This window comes from Rhinatrema bivittatum, chromosome 11 (genome assembly GCF_901001135.1).
Source record: "Rhinatrema bivittatum chromosome 11, aRhiBiv1.1, whole genome shotgun sequence".
NCBI classification, from domain to species: domain Eukaryota; kingdom Metazoa; phylum Chordata; class Amphibia; order Gymnophiona; family Rhinatrematidae; genus Rhinatrema; species Rhinatrema bivittatum.
In genome coordinates this window covers 101,658,113-101,677,622 of record NC_042625.1, presented here as the reverse complement: position 1 = coordinate 101,677,622, position 19,510 = coordinate 101,658,113, and the positions used below count along the sequence as shown (strand labels likewise).

Here is a 19,510-nt window from a genome sequence, read left to right as displayed (position 1 = left end):
GGCAAATGGGAATGTGGAGATACGCTTCTATCAAATCCAGCGATGCCAGAAACTCCTGGGTGCGTATCACCGCTATCACAGACTGCAATGTTTCCATGCGAAAACGGGGGACTTTTAACACCACGTTCACACTCTTCAATTCGAGAATGGGACAAAAGGATCCCTCCTTCGGGACCACAAAGTAAATTGAATAGTGACCCGGAGTTTGTCCACAGGCACCGGTACCATGGCCCCCAAGCGCTGCAACCTGTGCAAAATCTCCCACACCGCCCTGCGCTTCTGCAGCGAGCCGCAGAGGGAGATTAGAAACAGGTCGCGGACGGGTCGAACAAATTCTAAAACGTAACCGTCCCTTATCACACTGAGTACCCACTGATCCTGGGTGATTTTGGCCCACTCCTCATAAAACCAAGCCAGCCAACCTCCTATAAAAGGAACGGCGGAGTGGGCCAGCGTCCTTTCATTGTGTCGATTTTGGACCTAAGGAGCCGGCAGTGATGGGGGCTCTGAAGGGCTGACGTCCTCCTCGAAAGGACTGCCCCCCAGGATTGACTGCGAGACAAAAAAGACCTCTGTGTCGCTGACGTGCTGCGTGGTTGCCGAAGCCTTCGACTGTCCCGAAAACACAACTATGGGGGAAAACTCCGTCTGCCCCTAGGCTTGTTCTCAGGTAAGCAAAGCACCTTAGTGTCACCTAATTGCTTCATGAGCTGAACCAACTCCTCGCCAAATAAGATCTGATCTTTGAACGGTAGAGACGCCAGCTGGGCCTTAGATTGAAACATCCGCGGACCAGTTACAAAGCCATAGGAGGCACCTTACGGAAACCGCAGCCCCCATAATACGGGAAGACGTCCGCACCATATCATTCAAGGCATCTGCCACAAAAGCTATTGCCACTTCCAACCGGTCTGCCTGAGCACCTTGCGAACCACCTAACGTCAGATCCTCCTGGGAACGCTGTACCCAGCGTAAGCATGCCCACTGCATGAAGCTGAGACTCAAAGAAGAGACCTAAAAAATCCACTTGAGATGGATCTCCAACTTGCGGTCCTGAACATCCTTCAGAGCCGTTGCCTCCGCAACTGGAATGGTCGTTTTCTTGGTGACGGCAAATACCGCAGCATCCAACTTAGGGAGCGCAAACAACTCCAAGGCTTGCTCCGGCAAGGTATAAAGCTTGACCATGGCCCTACCAACTTTCAGTCCCGCGTCCGGGTTATCCCACTCCTGATCCACCAACTTTTTAATGGACTCATTTTATTTATTTATTTAATCGTTTTTATATACTGAAGTTTAGCTAGAGGCCTTCACTCCAGTTTACAATTGTAACAACATAGTACATTTGAAGATACGGAAACTCATGATACGGAAACCCGGAAGAGGAGCACCGCATACCCTCCAAGACTGGATCCGCTCCGTCACTGCAAGGTTAGTGAAGCTGAGGCTGGAGTCCCAGCTCCTCCAGAACTTGGGGAATAAGAGGTGCCAATTCCTCCCTGTGGAACAACCGTAGGATCTTGGGGTCATCCCCCTCTGCCGCAGGCCCAGGATCAAGATCATCACACCTTGGCTCGTGTCCGCTGCCCGATCGCCAGGAGGTGTTGCCCCCGGGCCATAGGCATTTTCCTACAGCGCCGTACCAGCCAAACGCAGTACTCTGGTGGTGGCTGTACCTTCTTGCAACCTGCCTGACCTGACCCGAGCCAGACTCCAGCAGCAACCTGACTGGAGCTGATCCGGACTCTGGAAGCAAAGGAGGGTGTTGGCCCCCTCCGTAGGGCACAAAGCCCTCCTGGTGCGCCAAAAAGACTTTGAGCATAAGCAGCACAAATTCCAGCGAAAACGGAGTCGGGGGCTGCAAGCTGTCCGTATCAGCAGGAAGGGGACCTTGTTCCAGGCAGCCTTCAGAGTCCCCCTGTCCCCCAATAGGGCCTGGGTGGACCGGGGAAAGGACCGGAGGGAAATCCCCCTCGGACTCCAAAAGCGTGGGCCTGACCGCAGGGGGATCCAAAATGGCTGCCGTTCCCGCGGTTACTGCACCGGGCAGCTGCACGCAGACTGAACCGCTCAGAGCTGCAGAAGGAGGAAAGAACGCAACCTTCCTATGTTTGGGCAGGCGCTGCGAGCTCCGGGGGACCCTCCCCTCCCGAGACACAGGCTGAGCACAGACCGCGACAATTCAGCTGCGTGGGAGCCGCTCCACACGTGCAGTAGACCACTCCCCTCACCATTGCATCGCCGGCGGCACAAACAAAGAAAAAAGTAAAAAGTAAAAAAAAAATGAAGAAAGGAGCCCCGAAACTGTGCGCGGCGGAGGGGGGGAGAGGAGAGCCAACCTACTCCGCTGCTCCTACCTGCTCCTGAGCTTCTGGGGGGGGGGGGGGGGGTTTTGTTGTTTCTTTTTTCAAGAAAGCTTTACTGCTCTAAAACAGCCTCACTGTAAGTTCCTGCTCCTAACAATGAACAGAGCTCTCCAGCTCAATTCAGCAAGTTAAGTAAAAAAGGATAGGAAAGTGAGGAAAATAAGGAGCCAACACGTGGAAGGGAGGGATCTGGACCACCAGATGTGCACCTCCTGGGGCGTATTAAAGGGTCACCAACCCGTCCCAGCCCGTCCGCCTCAACCAAACAGGGTAGGGGTCCCTCACGAGAAACCCCGACCCCTGGGAGGAAGGCTCAGAGCAAAACACAAAAATAGGACCAAAAAATACTGGAACAAACTGCAGGTTTATGCATCAGTCCTGCACTGCTGGAGACAGAGAAATACTGAGGAACTGCAGGGGGCATCGGTGTATATAAAGCAGTGACAGTTTAACTTTCTCTGTCTCCACCTGCTGGCACAGATGAATAAACCCGGGAGTCTGGACAGATCTGGGAACGTACAGGGAATGAGTCAGATCCTTGGGAAGGACCGGTCCCTGCTGAAGCAGACCCCTGTGTGGTGGGAGGCACAGGGGGTCTCCACAAGGAGTCTCCGCATATCCGCATACCACAGATGCCTGGGCCAATCTGGAGCTACTAGTAGGACTAATCCCCTGTGGTGCTTGATTCTGCGAATGACCCTGCCCCGCAGGGGCCACAGAGGGAAGGTGTGTAGCAACTCTTCTTCTGGCCAGGTCTGAAAGAGCGTCGATCCCCAGGGACCACTGATCTCTTCTGCGACTGAGGATCGGGAAGCCACCAGGTCTATGGACGGAGACCCCAGTGATCTACTATTGGCTGACAAGGCCCACTTTCCTGGATCCAGACTCTCCCTGCTTAGAAAGTCTGATCTGACGTTGTCTTTTCCTACGATGTGGGAGGCTGAGATCATCTGTAGATGTTCTTCCGCCCAATCCATAAGGAGATCTATCTCCTGTGACATAAGTAACAAATTACCAAGGGTCCATCAAGCCCAGCATCCTGTTTCCAACAGAGGCCAATCCAGGCCACAAGAACCTGGCAATTACCCAAACACTAAGAAGATCCCATGCTACTGATGCAATTAATAGCAGTGGCTGTTTTATTTATTTATTTTAAGTTTTTCTATACCGGCATTCGCGATGAATATCGCATCATGCCGGTTTACAATTAACAGTGCAACTATATATTTTTTAAGATGAGGTGACCAGAACTGCACACAGTATTCAAGGTGCGGTCTCACCTTGGCTTCCTCTACCATCTGGTAGACAGACAGAATACTGAGAGGCTGCAGGTGGCATAGTGCCTTAAGTGCCAAGGGTCAGTAAAGCTTTTCTTCTCTGTCTTCATCTGCTGGTAGGGAAGGAAAAAACATCTCCATCTGGACTGATCTTGTGGAAGATAAGGAAATAATTTCCCTCCCCCACCACATACTATGAATTGTACAAGTCAAAAACCAATACAAGGATTTAAAAAAAAAAAAATCCTTTGCATTTATATTTAAACAAAATATTTTGTTACCTCTACTCTTCCTTTGACAACAAATAGCTTGCATTTGCAGCTCTTGCTATGTACCTGTGGCTTCTTGAATTAATCTGCCATCCAGAGCTGGATTACCCTCTGTATCCTGCAGGATTTGTGCTGCTTTCTGCAGTTCTTCCACCTGCATCTGACGTTCAGTCAGGTCTCCTTGCAGATTCTGTTCCACAAAGACAGAGAAAATAAAAGGAGAGTGTTAACGAGCAAAGTTTAAGTACAATTAACATATTTGCAGCAGCTTGTACCATTAAAATGGCCTAAACTGGCAGCTCCAATGTTAGGTGGTGGGAGGGGCAAGGGGGGACTTGGCATGATTGTTTCAGTTTGCTGAAATATTAGTTCTAGTGCAGGAGAAATCCCACAAATGCTTTAGGACCCATTGTATCCTGGTTTTGTATTCCATTTTTCCAGAAAATAACTTCCGCTCAAGTGAGAAGTGGTTAGGATCTGTGGACTGTGAACCGGGCTTCAAATCTCACCTCCACTCCTTGTGATCTTGTTACTGTGTGCAATTCTGGTCGCCGCATCTCAAAAAAGATACAATTGCACAGATGGTACAGAGAAGGGCTACCAAAATAATAAGGGGAATGGAACAGCTCCCCTATGAGGAAAGACTAAAGAGGTTAGGACTGTTCAGCTTGGAGAAGAGACGGCTGAGGGGGGATATGAGGGGGATATGAGGAGTCTAGAACAGGTAGATGTGAATCAGTTATTTACTCTTTCGGATAATAGAAGGACTAGGGGGCATTCCATGAAGTTAGCAAGTAGCACATTTAAAACTAATCGGAGAAAATTCTCTCTCACTCAATGCACAATTAAGCTCTGGAATTCATTGCCAGAGGATGTGGTTAAGGCAGTTAGTCTAGCTGGGTTTAAAAAGGTTTACATAAGTACCTGGAAAAGTCCATAAACTGTTATTAATCAAGCTGACTTAGGGAATAGCCACAGTTTATTACTCGCTTTAGCAGCATGGTATCTATTTGATGTCTGAGTATTTGCCAGGTACTTGTAACCCGGATTGGCCTCTGTTAGAAACAGGATGTGGGGCTTGATGGACTTTCTTATAACCTTGGGCAAGACACTTTACCCTCTGTTGCCTCAGGTACAAACGTAGGGGGTTATTCACTAAAGTTTTTCTCCCATTTTGTGTCTATGGGAAAAAATGCTTAGTAAATGAACCCCTTAGATTGTGAACCCTCTGGGGATAGGAAAATGCCTACAGTACTTGAATGTAATGCATCTTGAAGTGCCAAAAAGCAGATTACAAATTAGATAAATATTATCCCTTGGTTCATTGTTTTTATAGTTTTATAGTTTTGTTTCTTTTTTGTACCTTGTTTTTGTGTTAGTAATATTATATTGTTTTAATGTTATTTTGTTTTACTGTATCTCCCACCTGAGTTCATTGTAAACCGGCATGATGTGCTTCACGAATGTCGGTAAATAAAAGTTAATAAATAAAAATAAATAAATAAATATTAAAAAATTATAATTAAATAGAATTAATTCCCATCAATACAAAAATATAACAGAACATAACAAAAATCAATTTCTTAAAAATTACAGTGTCTCCTTTAAAATCAAATATTTAAAAAATTAAACAAAGTATTGTCCGCAGACAACAGGACTTAAAACCATAAAAACATCAAGTACAAAGGTAAAGACTCCATCCGATAAAATCCACAGCTCAAACTCCTTAATGACCACAGGAAAAGCAAACATAGTAAATAAAAAATTAAATTCCACTGTTCAAATAAAAAGCAAGTATTTAAATTAAATACTTGGTTCCCTATGCATCTCATTGCAAAGTGTGTTCCAGTCTTTCATGCTAAGTAATCTCATTTTTTTCCTTCTCTTTGCTGCTCACCTTTGCAGTGCTCAGCTGTTTCTGCAGGACACCAGCATCGGCGCCAAGCAGCTCAGAAGGAAGGTTCTCCAGCACGGCCTCACTTTCCTGTAGCCATCTCTGAAGACTGCTTGCCTTCTCTTGGAACTGCTGGTATCTATCAAGCAGAGTTTTCAGATGGGACCCAAGCTGCGAACACTAAAAAGGAAGAGACTTGTGAAAGAAGGAACAACATGAAAACGGAAGAGTTTTATAAACATCAGTTGGCATCAGCAACTTAGAATCCAATAAGAGTTGTCTGTCTGTGGCAAAACTGAGAATTTAAGCAATATTGTACACACGGCGAGGCTGAAGAGGAGAACCTGACAATTGTAGTGACAGCAGCAAGAAAACCAGGCTTCAAATCCCACTGCTGGTCCAAATCAGGTCACCCTACATCGCCTCGGCTACAAACTTAGATTGTGATAGGGAAGCACTGAAATGTTACTTGCTTTGAGTTACCCCTGAAAAGCCTTGAGCTGGTAACCCAAGCCTAGGGGTTAGAGCAGGGGGGGCTATGAACCAGGAGACCAGGGTTCGCGTCCCGCTGTCGCTCCTTGTGACCTTGGGCAAGTCCCTTTACCCCCCATTGCCTCAGGTACAAAACTTAGATTATAAGCCCTCTGGGGATAGGGAAATACCTCCAGTACCTGAATGTAAACCAGTGTGATATCTCAGATCGAATGTCGGTATATAAATAATAATAATAAATAAATATATCTGGATTACATTCAAAGTACTATCCCTCATTCATAAATCAATACATAACCAAGAGATGCAATGGTTCTCCGATCAGTTTATATTCCGTACATCTAATAGACCAATAAGAAATATCCACCAAGCTAAACTTGCCTCTACGCCTCTTAAACACATCAAACACGTGACCACAAGAGACCGCACTTTCTCCATAGCTGGTATCAACATCTGGAACAAAATGCCCATGGACTTGCGTCTCGAACCCTGCCATAAAACTTTCAAACAAAACCTCAAAACCTGGTTGTTTGAACAAGCTTTCACGCAATGATCATCGATTAATCGGAAATACCGTTTTCCAGTTTACGTTTCACTAGCTTCCTGTTCCAGCTTTGTTATTGAATTAGAATATACATTTGTTCTTTATAGTTAAAGGAGTTATATTAGGCACTCCGGAGTTCCGTTATTTATGTTAAGCCTGTTGCTGTCATCTGTTTTCTTCCTGTAAAGCCTGTTGTATGTAAAGCCTGTTGCTAATTTATTGTTTACTGTAAACCAAGGTGATGTATATTTTTACGTGCCGCGGTATATAAAAATCACTAAATAAATCAAATAAATAAATCTGTAATGAAGGACTGAGAACCTTTCCTTCTTCATCCATCAAGAGCTCTTCCCCACTTTTTCCTCTGAAGATATTTTATTTTGATATTTTATACACCGTTGTTCCATGTATAGATCAGAACAGTTTACAAAAGTAACATTCATAGCAATAAATCGGCAAATGACGACGGATCACAGAAGTAGTATTCATCACAGGCATTAACATCTATTAAAAGAAATGTTCCAATATATTTGACTAGGGTGAGGAATAAAGACAATAAAATATTTCACATTTAATCAGTACATTATATTGATTCTTATAGTCTCGCTCTCTCTCTCTCCTTAAGTTTATTCCTCATGCTTCAATTAATATCTCTTCTCCTTGTTATTGATGTTTTTACATTAGGTTGTTTTTACGTTAGGTTGAATAGCCATGTTTTTAGCTCACATTTAAATCTCTCTTTATCTGGTGTCAAACGTATCATCTCAGGTAGAGAGTTGCATAGCTTTGGACCTGCTATGGAAAAAACATGATCTCTTCATTGCGTCAGATGTGTTCTCTGTATTGTAAGAACAGCCAGTACCCCTTTATTTTGAGGTCTTAGCGTTCGCTGAGGTGTGTATGGTTGTAATGTGACACCTATCATTCTGGTGTTACTGGAATGGATGATTTTGAATATTAACTTTAATACTTTAAAATAGATTCGAGCTTCTACTGGCAGCCAGGGCAGTGAGAACAGCGAGGGCCAGAATTTAGGTGGGAGTTTGAAGTAAAACTAGAATGTAAAACTAGAAGAAGTTATAATGTAAAACAAGAAGTCCCTGCTTCTTGAACACAGTTACAATGTAAACCGATTTGATATTATAAATTGAACACCGGTATATAAAAACTAATAATAAATAAAATAAATAAGTATTTTAACGGACGACCTTAACAACTATCACCCTATATCAAATCTCCCATTTGTAGCTAAGATCATTGAGAAAATTGTAAATAAACAACTTTCAAATTATTTAGAAGACCATAATATTCTTCACCCATCACAATATGGTTTTCGAAAAGAACACAATACCGAAACTCTCCTCATCTCACTCCTCGATCAAGTTTACATTGGCTTTGATAAAGGACAATCATTCCTCTTAGCTCTCCTCGACATCTCTGCAGCTTTCGATACGGTAAATCATAATACCCTTCTAAACCGACTATCAGACATAGGTATTACAGGAGCAGCCCTTAGTTGGTTCGACTCCTTCCTTAGCAATAGAGGCTATAAGGTTAAAATCAAGAACAAGGAATCCTCTCACACCAACGCCCCATTCGGCGTCCCCCAGGGCTCCTCCTTATCCCCTACTCTGTTCAATATTTACATGCTCCCTATCTGCCATTTACTCACAAACCTGAAACTCAAGTTCTATATTTATGCAGATGTTCAAATTTTAATCCCAATATCCAATTCACTTGAATCAACACTCAAATTATGGGACTCTCATCTGCAAACGATCAATCATCACCTCTCAAGCCTCAATCTGGTGCTCAATACTTCCAAGACTGAACTTTTACTAATCACTCCAGAAGGCAGTTCCTTTCAACATCTGCTGCAGACCAATATACAAACATCCCACGCTAGAGATCTTGGAGTCATTATCGATAGTCACTTGAACCCAAAGCAATTCATAAAACATACCACAAAGGAGTGCTTCTACAAGTTACAAGTACTCAAAAAACTCAAACCGCTCCTATTCCATTATGATTTTAGATCTGTCCTCCAAGCCATTCTGTTTACCAAAATAGACTACTGTAATTCCATTTTGCAAGGACTCCTGGCCTCCACTATAAAACCCCTCCAGTTACTCCAAAATGCAACAGCGAGAATTCTGACAAATACCAATCGGAGAGCGCATATTTCTCCCATTCTAAAAGATCTTCATTGGCTCCCAGTACAATTCAGGATTCTTCATAAATCACTTACAATTATCCACAAATATATTCACCAGCAGACCCCCCTTGATCTGCTATACCCCCTCAAACTGCACTCAACAGCTAGACCTTTAAGGGATGCCTACAAGGGATCCTTACATGTACCATCTATCAAAGCTATACAACACTCAAACATCAGAGACCGGACATTCTCCATCACAGGTCCCTCTATCTGGAACGCCATGCCTCCGGACCTCAGGCAGGAATCTTGTCTAATAACATTTAAAAAGAAATTAAAGACTTGGCTGTTCTGCCGAGCCTTCACCGACACCAGCCCAACAGCCTGACTTATAACTGTTCTAGTTATTATGCGTATAAACTAGCGCTAAATCATGTATATAAATTATTATGAGGACGTTTACAAATTACCTTGAGGACTGCCCCTTGCCTCCCTCATATACTCCAATGTATATTATACTCTTTCTTCGTACCCCTTCTCATTTCCTACTCCAAGTTAACACATCCTTGTTATAATGTAACTTTATACTCCTTCAAATTGTCTCTATTTTTTGGTTGGTTATAGTTTCTACTTGTTCGATGTAAACAGAGTTGATTTGATTTGTATCAAGAAAGTCGGTATATAAAAGCCTTTAAATAAATAAATAAATAAATAAATAAATAAATAATTTTGCAAGTGAACTGAACTGAGATATAGATTAGAGCTAGTGACTTTTCTTTTATATCTTGCAACCTGATTTTCCTCACTTTTCCATGTTAAGCAGAGTTGCTTACCTTTAACAGGTGTTCTCCTAGGACAGCAGGATGTTAGTCCTCACACATAGGTGACATCAGATGGAGCATGCCCAGCATGCCACTAATCCACACGGGGTCCCCCTTCAGTCTCGTAACATAGCATTATGAAAAATTAAAACAGCAAACAAGGAGAAACCCAACTCCATGGGATGGTGGGCGGGTTTCCTGAGGACTAACATCCTGCTCTCCTAGGAGAACACCTGTTACAGGTAAGAAAATCTGCTTTCTCCTAGGATAAGCAAGATGGTAATCCTCACAACTGGGTGAATACCAAGCTACAGGATGCTCCCGAACTCTAGTAAATTCTCACACAGTGAATGTGGTGCCAATAGGCACAACAACTGCGGTGCCATGGAAAACAGAGTGAGCCAGCCTGACCCGATAAAAGGGCCCTAGGCAGGAAGAGTTGGGTGTTTTTACTTAAAGAGGTTCCCACAGGACAGCCTGACGAAAGCTGTCGTCACTATGGCCATCTCTATCCAAACAGTAATGGGCAGCGAACGTGGAGAGAATTCCATGTCGCAGCCCTGCAGATGTCTACCACGGGGACCACTCGAAAGTGGGCCACTGATAAGAACATGCCATACTGGGTCAGACCAAGGGTCCATCAAGCCCAGCATCCTGTTTCCAACAGTGGCCAATCCAGGCCATAAGAACCTGGCAAGTTCCCAAAAACTAAGTCTATTCCATGTAACCATTGCTAATGGCAGTGGCTATTTTCTAAGTCAACTTAATAGCAGGTAATGGACTTTTCCTCCAAGAACTTATCCAATCCTTTTTTAAACACAGCTATACTAACTGCACTAACCACATCCTCTGGCAACAAATTCCAGAGTTTAATTGTGCGTTGCCTTGACCCTGACGGAATGAGCCTTGACGTGGCCTCCAAGCTGAAGGCCCGCCTGTGCATAGCAGAAGGAAATACAATCCACCAGCCAGTTGGACAATGTGTCCTTGGTGACCGCAACTTCCAATCTATTCTTATCGAATGAAATGAAGAGTTGTGTGGACTGTCTATGGCCTGCTGTCCGCTCAAGATAGAAAGCCAAGGCCCTTTTCCAGTCTAAGCTGTGTAGAGCCCATTCACCTTGGTGAGAATGTGGCCTGGGAAAAAAGTTAGGCAGGACAATGGACAGATTGAGATGAAAATCAGTCACCACCTTAGGCAGAAACTTAGGATGAGTGCACAAAACCACCCTGTCATGAAAGAATTTCGTGTAAGGTGGATACATCACCAACACCTGAAGCTCACTGATTCTGTGTGCTAAAGTAACTGCAACCAAGAAGATAACGTTCCATGTCAGGTACTTCAGATCGCAGCGGCTTGAAAGGATCTCGCATGAGAAGAGCCAGTACCACGCTGAGATCCCAGGACACAACAGGAGGCCACAGGGGAGGCTTCAGCTGAAGCAGACCCTGCATGAACCAGCTCACCATAGGTTGCATGGAGACTGGTAACTAAGTGGTGGCAGGCCCTGATAGCACTGAGGTGTACTCTGACCAAGTTGGTCTTCAGACCAGCATCAGAAAGATATAACAAATAGTCTAGCACTTTCGGAATGGGACAGGAGAATGGATCCATACAAGTATTCAAAAAACAACTCAAAACCTGGCTTTTCAGAAAAGCCTTTCCGCCAGATACTTAGCCTCCCCCCAGGCTCATCCCTTGCATCGAACGCGAAACCATACCACCGTCGCCTACCCCATGAAACCCACCCTACAGCCCACCCTACACCCCACCATCTTCTCCCACCCCCCTCCTCCCCAACCCCCCCCCCCCATAGCTGCTTATTAAAAGCCTTCCCTCAAGAACTCCACCTCACTAAGACTTTATTTAAGATTGAAATCTAAGATATATTCCCAAGTTGAAATGATATAACGTTATAATATACATGGTTCTAATTTTCTATTATCCCAGTTATTATACCATGTTACTATGTAAAATAAGCAATTCTTGCCTTATTTGTTCAGTTATATGTAAACCAATGTGATTTGAGGGAATCGAGCGGACTCGATTCCCTCAAATCTGCTAATCTCCATACCTAAACTCATTGCCAAGCCTATCGCAGAAATCATCAACTGTTCCTTATCACAAGGCATAGTTCCCGAGGCCCTCAAACACGCCATTCTCAAACCCCTTCTGAAAAAACCCAACTTGTCACCGGCCGACCCAGCTAACTTCAGACCTATAGCGAACCTTCCATTCATCTCTAAACTCCTGGAAAAAATAGTCAAACAAACTCTCAGAGTACCTGGACGAAAATAAAATCCTCACTCCTGCTCAGTTCAGCTTCCGCAAGTCTCTAAGTACAGAAGCCCTTCTAACTTCCCTCTCAGACACCATTCTCCTGAGTCTAGAGAAAAAACAACTTTGCCTCCTTGCTCTCCTCGATTTATCAGCCGCCTTTGACACGGTGAATCACTCAATTCTCATGGAGCGGCTAGCGGACATAGGCATCAAGGGCATCGCTCTCAATTGGTTCAAGTCGTTCCTCTGCAACAGATTCTACAAGGTCAAAATCAACAAGGAATCCCACCCGGTCAGCGCAACCCTGGGAGTTCCCCAAGGTTCCTCTCTCTCCCCAACTCTCTTTAACATCTACTTTCTCCCTCTCTGCCAACTCCTAACAAATCTAAAGTTAACTCACTATATATATGCCGACAATGTGCAAATTCTCATCCTGATTAAGGACTCCTCTCTGCGGGGTCATCATGGTGGACACCAGTGCCACCCTGAGTCCAGTGCTGTGCGACGACTGTGACCAGTGTCGATGCTTCCCACAGTGCTCAGCCCGGTCTTTCCCGGCACAGAGGATGGAGACGAACCTGAGGTCCTGCAGCGCGATGATGCTGAAGAGGGCCTATCTCCAACACATTGTTCCCCTGAGGGCCCCAGAGGGGGAGCAGACACTAATAGACTCACGTCCATCGGATCCCCACAGCCCCTGGGAATCGAGTCGCCTGACGCCGGAGTTGAATCAGATTTTCTGGATCAGAAGAACTTCTCATTTTGTCTGAGCCTGAAGACCCTTGTGGGTCATTTGATTGCATAGATGGCACCCCTGGACATCATGCGACGCCCCCAGGCAGAGGATACAGACCCCGTGTGGACCTGTAATGGACATGGTCTGCGGGCACTGGGGGCATCGATGAAATCCCGACGCCATGGAAAAAGAACCGGCGAGCAGACAATGACCGGCGGTTACCAAGGAACGGCCCTATCTGGAATCAACCACAAAGAAGGGAAAAACAACTTACATGCCGCCCTACTGAAGTGCCAATGGGGAGAAGAGGGACCGAGAAATATAACTCAAAAGAGCAGAGCTCCACTACTATGAGACAAATGCTTTGCGGAAAGAAAGACTGAAGGGGGACCCCGCGTGGACATGCGGATAGCGGTAGGCTGGGCATACTCAGTGTGGCAGTCAAAGTTCTAGAAACTTTGCCTCCCATGTGCAAGAACTACCATCCTGCTTGTCCCTAGGAGAAATAAAATCTTTTTTTTTTTTTACTATATTGCAATTTGTCAGTGTTTGCTATAGAGTATAAGAATCCTAATGTGCTCTGTAACTGTGCATGCACTGATTTTATTTGCAATACTTGCTATAGCTACATAAGGAGGGTTTTATGTTATCACTTAATTGTTCCATTCTTTGCTCCAGCCTCTCCTTCCCATCCCTGGGAGAGCCTTTAGTTGTGTGGGTGCATTACATGTGTCTGTCCCTAAATACAGCTGAGAGGTGGCGGTATTTTGTGGGCCCTCCCACAACAGGGGAGAGGGGTTAGATACTTGGCACTAGCCATGTTTGCTTCTGTTCCACGCTCTCTACACTTTTTCTTTCAGGGTGGTGACATTTATTTCCCTTAAGCCTGACATGGTGATCCCTTGTTTTATTTGCTGCTCTTGGGGTATCCCTGTAGAGCAGAGCTTTCCAAACTTTTCATGTTGGTGACACACTTTTTAGACAGGTAAATAATATTAGAACACAAGAACATAAGAAATTGCCATGCTGGGACAGACCAAGGGTCCATCAAGCCCAGCATCCTGTTTCCAACAGAGGCCAAAAACCAGGCCACAAGAACCTGGCAATTACCCAAACACTAAGAAGAACCCATGCTACTGATGCAATTAATAGCAGTGGCTATTCCCTAAGTATAATTGATTAATAGCCATTAATGGACTTCTCCTCCAAGAACTTATCCAAACCTTTTTTGAACCCAGCTACACTAACTGCACTAACTACCTTCTCTGGCAACAAATTCCAGAGCTTTATTGTGCGTTGAGTGAAAAAGAATTTTCTCCGATTAGTCTTAAATGTGTTACTTGCTAACTTCATGGAATGCCCCCTAGTCCTTCTATTATTCGAAAGTGTAAATAACCGAGTCACATCTACTCGTTCAAGACCTCTCATGATCTTAAAGACCTCTATCATATCCCCCCTCAGCCGTCTCTTCTCCAAGCTGAACAGCCCTAACCTCTTCAGCCTTTCCTCATAGGGGAGCTGTTCCATCCCCTTTATCATTTTGGTTGCCCTTCGCTGTACCTTCTCCATCGCAACTATATCTTTTTTGAGATGCGGCGACCAGAATTGTACACAGTATTCAAGGTGCAGTCTCACCATGGAGTGATACAGAGGCATTATGACATTTTCCATTCTATTAACCATTCCCTTCCTAATAATTCCTAACATTCTATTTGCTTTTTTGACTGCTGCAGCACACTGAACCGATGATTTTAAAGTATTATCCACTATGATGCCTAGATCTTTTTCCTGGGTGGTAGCTCCTAACATGGAACCTAACACCATGTAACATAGGGTTATTTTTCCCTATATGCATCACCTTGCACTTGTCCACATTAAATTTCATCTGCCATTTGGATGCCCAATCTTCCAGTCTTGCAAGGTCCTCCTGTAATGTATCACAGTCTGCCTGTGATTTAACTACTCTGAATAATTTTGTATCATCCGCAAATTTGATAACCTCACTTGTCGTATTCCTTTCCAGATCATTTATATATATATTGAAAAGCACCGGTCCCAAGTACAGATCCCTGAGGTACTCCACTGTTTACCCTTTTCCACTGAGGATATTGACCATTTAATCCTACTCTCTGTTTCCTGTCTTTTAACCAGTTTGTAATCCACGAAAGGACATCGCCTCCTATCCCATGACTTTTTAGTTTTCGTAGAAGCCTCTCATGAGGGACTTTGTCAAACGCCTTTTGAAAATCCAAATACACTACATTATAATACTACATATTAGTGCATTACCTCTGTTATTAAGTATTCACTATACATACACCCCAGAGGAACTCAGCAAATTGTAATCCTACAAAATATTTTTATTAAATATATACAAACATATACTTTCATTAAACTCCCTACATCTAATACATAAGACCATCTACATGTATGGTATTTGCCCTTATAATAAAACTACATACTCCATGCATTACCCTCCATTCATTCATACTCTACTCATCCATACCCCCCATATCACTCACCATCCCTAAAAATAACCAACATGATCAGTTGTTCCACATAATTATGCACAAATTAACATTTCATGATGTGTAGTCACACTACCTATTATCGAACTCACATGCTGAAGCAACTGCGTTGTTTTGTATCATTGTGATCATTGTAAAATATTTGGAGGTAGTGTGACTACACATCATGAAATGTTAATTTGTGCATAATTATGTGGAACAACTGATCATGTTGGTTATTTTTAGGGATGGTGATATGGGGGGGTATGGATGAGTAGAGTATGAATGAATGGAGGGTAATGCATGGAGTATGTAGTTTTATTATAAGGGCAAGCACCATACATGTAGATGGTCTTATGTATTAGATGTAGGGAGTTTAATGAAAGTATATGTTTGTATATATTTAATAAAAATATTTTGTAGGATTACACTTTTTAGACAAACATAATTTCACGACAGTAATTCAGTCTACCAGCAAACCAGAGGTTTCCTTACATATATACATAAATAAAATGTTTCATGACACCACCTCTCTCATATTAAATATTTGCGGGCTTCCACTTCCTCCATGCCGATGTCTTACACTGCGAGATCCGCATAGAGAAAGTGCTACTCTTGCACATTCCCAAAGATAACATATGCCAATCACTAAAAAGTAAGGTTTTTTTTACCTTTGCTCTCTGATCTTAGTTTTCTAATCGGGTGGTCACAGGCTTTTTTTTCCCACCTTCCTTTTCTTGTTTTTTTTACCAATTCCTTTTACAGGGTCTTTTTTTTCTATTTCTTTTCTCTCTGTTTTCTTTCCTCAAACACACAATCAAGTTCTCATTCTCACACGCTGTCTATCTCACACATCCACAGCTCTCACTCTCACATGCTCTCTCTCATAACATACATACTCACTGTCTCTCTCATGCACATGCTGTCTCACTCTCACTCCCACATGCTCTCTTGCTCAAGCACAGGATCTCACTCTCACATACTCTCTCTCATACATACATACACACTGTCTCTCTCGTGCACATGCTGTCTCACTCACATGCTCTCTCATACATACATACACACTGTCTCTCTCGTGCACATGCTGTCTCAGTCTCACACACACAGGCTCTCTCTCACTCAAGCACAGGCTCTCACTGTCACATGCTGTCCCTCTGCGCAGGTTGCTGAAGGATGGGCTCTGCAGCGGCCCTGATCTTCTCTGGCCGCAATGTGGGATCCATAGCGGCCCTATTGGGTTTCCTCCTCTTCTCGGGCCACCGTGACGTGGGATCCGCAGCAGCCCTGCTATCGGGTTTCCTCCTCTTCTCGGGCCACCGCGACATGGGATATGCAGTGGCCGATTAACGCTGCTCTTCTTCTGTACGCCTCGGATGCTCCTCCTCCTTCCTGCCCACGCGGCTCCGGCAACGTTTTTCTTCCGGGGCTGCGCAGGCAGGAAGGAGGAAGAGTGAACGTGACCCTTTTCTTCGGGCCGTGGTGAGGTAACGCTTCACCACGGCCCCGCCAATCTTCCGGCTGTAGTTCCCTGCTTCCGCCAGCCCTGCGGCCCTGGCATCACACCTCCAACACTGCAGGCGACACACTAATGTATCGCGACACACACTTTGGAAAGCTCTGCTGTAGAGTATCTGCATGTACTTTTAGAGTGTAATCCTTTTCCTTCTAAGGAAAAAGAGACCAAGCCACAATAATCTCTTAATTAGTCTAGAAGTCATTGAACATGTTTTAAAGAAATGTAGCCTGACAAAGGTCTTGTATGATAAAGAGTTATATCTTTGTTTCTTGCTTTGCCCTCATACAAACACGTAGCAGCTGCTTGTGTGCGCACTCTTGGTCCTGGTCCTTTGTCTTGTAACACGGGAACAAGCTCCCTCTTTGCTCACTATGCTTTCTGAAAACGGGTAACAGAAAAGAAACGTAGACGCCTTTGTACTAGGGGAAGACTGACTGTACCTTGGAGTGTAGGACTGTGTATCTTTTGCTTGCTTCTTCCAGTTTGTCCTTCACTAGGGACAAAGATGCTGACGGCTCAGAACCTGGCTGGGCTTCCAGGTCTACAACTTTCTGTCCTGCTTTTGTGATGTACCGCAAGTCCCCTTTGTGGGAGATGACATCCTCTGAGAAACTGGCTTGGCGGCAGAGTAAGGGCCGCAGAGACTCCGCTTGGCCTCTCTCCTCCAGCATGTCTTGCAGTTTCTTCTCAGATTGCTGCAGCCAGATCTCAAACTCCCCGTAATCATGTAGGAATTTCTGCAGCTCCTCCCTCAAGGACTGCACCCACTTCAGCTGCGTTTCTGACTGCAGCAGGGACGCAGCATAACAACTCTTCAGCTCCAGGAGTTTACTCTGCAGTTGCTGCCTCTCATCAGGCACCAGGCTGTGACTCTCTTTGTCCAAAAAGGCCTGTGCTGACTGCGTGGAGAGAATGCAGTCTTGTTGCTGGGAGAGAAGCTCCTCATGATGGGCCTGCAAAATAAAGAACACACACACATGGTCTCTTGTATTAAAGACGAGTCCCACACTCTCCACTTGTAAAGACATTTGGAAATGTTCTTTGAAAAGAAATAAGCAGTTCGCCAAAATCTATTTTTTTTCCCAAACTGCAGGAACAAATCACAGAATGCATTCCACTGGCTACATTTATCCTCACCATGAATGGCCCCTTGCCTGCTAGGACTCTGCTCGTCTGGAGGTAAACTATAAAATAATATAATATAATAGATGTTGGCCCCCCCTAGTCTGCCCTGCCACTGCCTCTCTAGTTCTGGTTATAACTTTTCCCTGCTCCTACCATAGTGCATTGACTTTGGACAAAAGAAATGTTGCAAGGCACTGGGACTGTGCCTGTAATGTGCATCCTTCAGTCAGAAAAGATATCCGGACTTGAACCAAAATGCAATAAAGAAAGGAAATGTTTTCTAGGGTACAATAACTGGATTGCCAGCCCAAAGCTTGATTTTAGCAATGACTCCAATCATTCCGAATTCAGGACATTCTGTTCCCCCATTTTTTACATCAGCAAAGAAATACCGGAGCAGAGTAGCAGCCTAGAGGTTAGAGCAGGGGGCCAGGGTTCAAATCTCACAGCAAGTCACCTCACCCTCCATTGCTTCAGGTACAGGCTTAAATTGTGAGCCCTCTGGGATAGGGAGAGAACTATAATGCCTGAATCTAATCTGCTCAGACCTCTGAAGTGCCAAAAAAGGGAATATAAATCAAATAAATATTCTCAGTCAAATACTAAACCTTGCCAGGTAAAACGGTGGAGACTTATACCATGAAGGGATGTGGTTACTCTGCCTGTTAGAGTTGTGGACATTTAATACGACAGCAGCCTTGTGCTATCTGCTCTCACCTTCAGTCTTTCATACTGCTGGTTCAGCTGCTCTGCCGCCACAACATTAGGAAACGTGCGGGTCAGTTCTCCAGCATCCAGTGATTCCACCCTGCCCAGGAGACGTTCAATCTTACACCTGTACTCCTCCAGCATCTCAGCAGCTTTCACCTAAACATTATCAACATTATCTGCATGAGTTCAAGAGATCCTGATTCACAGTATCATCAATCGCAAGGTATATCATCTAATTTTAAGGACAAGGAGTAAAAAAAACATGAAAATAAAGCCTTCGTGGAGCCAAAGTGAGAGCTATCACTGGATAGCAGAGGGCAGAGTGCAAAACAGGAGAGAACAAGGACATCAAATCCAGACTCAGGTGACACTTTGCAATATGAGAGGGTGAGAAACTACACTGAAAACAATTTGGTCAAGTTTAACCTTCTTCAAAACAATCCACATTTTGGGTACTTATTTGTGGCCAAAAAGACAAAATCTTCCATAAAAATTCAACCAAATATTCCTAGGAAAAATATTCCTTCCTAACTCCAGCTGAAACCAGGGCTTAACTTGTGAGGGAAGGGGGTGGAGGGCAGGCTTCAGAGGCAGAGCAGCAGGAGGGGCTGAGGCTGAAGCACCCAGGAGCCAGCAGTCACCCTGCTCTCCTCTCTTGTTCTCCCTCCCTGCACGTTATGTCTCCTGTACTGCAGAGAACAGAAGGGGAAGGGGTGATACTGAAGCAGACACTGCACAGAACAGAGGCACAAAAAGGCTTGAATTAGCAGAAGTAATGCCAATTCTCAAGGCTTCATCCCTGGTCGTGACGAATGG

General features: G+C 44.5%; 1 protein-coding gene across 4 annotated transcripts in view; it reads right to left on the bottom strand.

Moving 5' to 3' along the window:
- MACF1 (microtubule actin crosslinking factor 1) overlaps window positions 1-19,510 on the bottom strand; it is a 513,108-nt gene that overhangs the window by 266,267 nt on the left and 227,331 nt on the right. For all 4 annotated transcript variants that reach the window (XM_029570961.1, XM_029570962.1, XM_029570959.1 and 1 more), the window contains 4 exons: window positions 18,701-18,850; window positions 17,299-17,811; window positions 5,810-5,986; window positions 3,979-4,102 (listed from right to left, as the gene is read on the bottom strand). In XM_029570961.1, coding sequence (XP_029426821.1) covers window positions 3,979-4,102; window positions 5,810-5,986; window positions 17,299-17,811; window positions 18,701-18,850 — 964 coding nt within the window. The remainder of the gene's footprint in view (window positions 1-3,978; window positions 4,103-5,809; window positions 5,987-17,298; window positions 17,812-18,700; window positions 18,851-19,510) is intronic.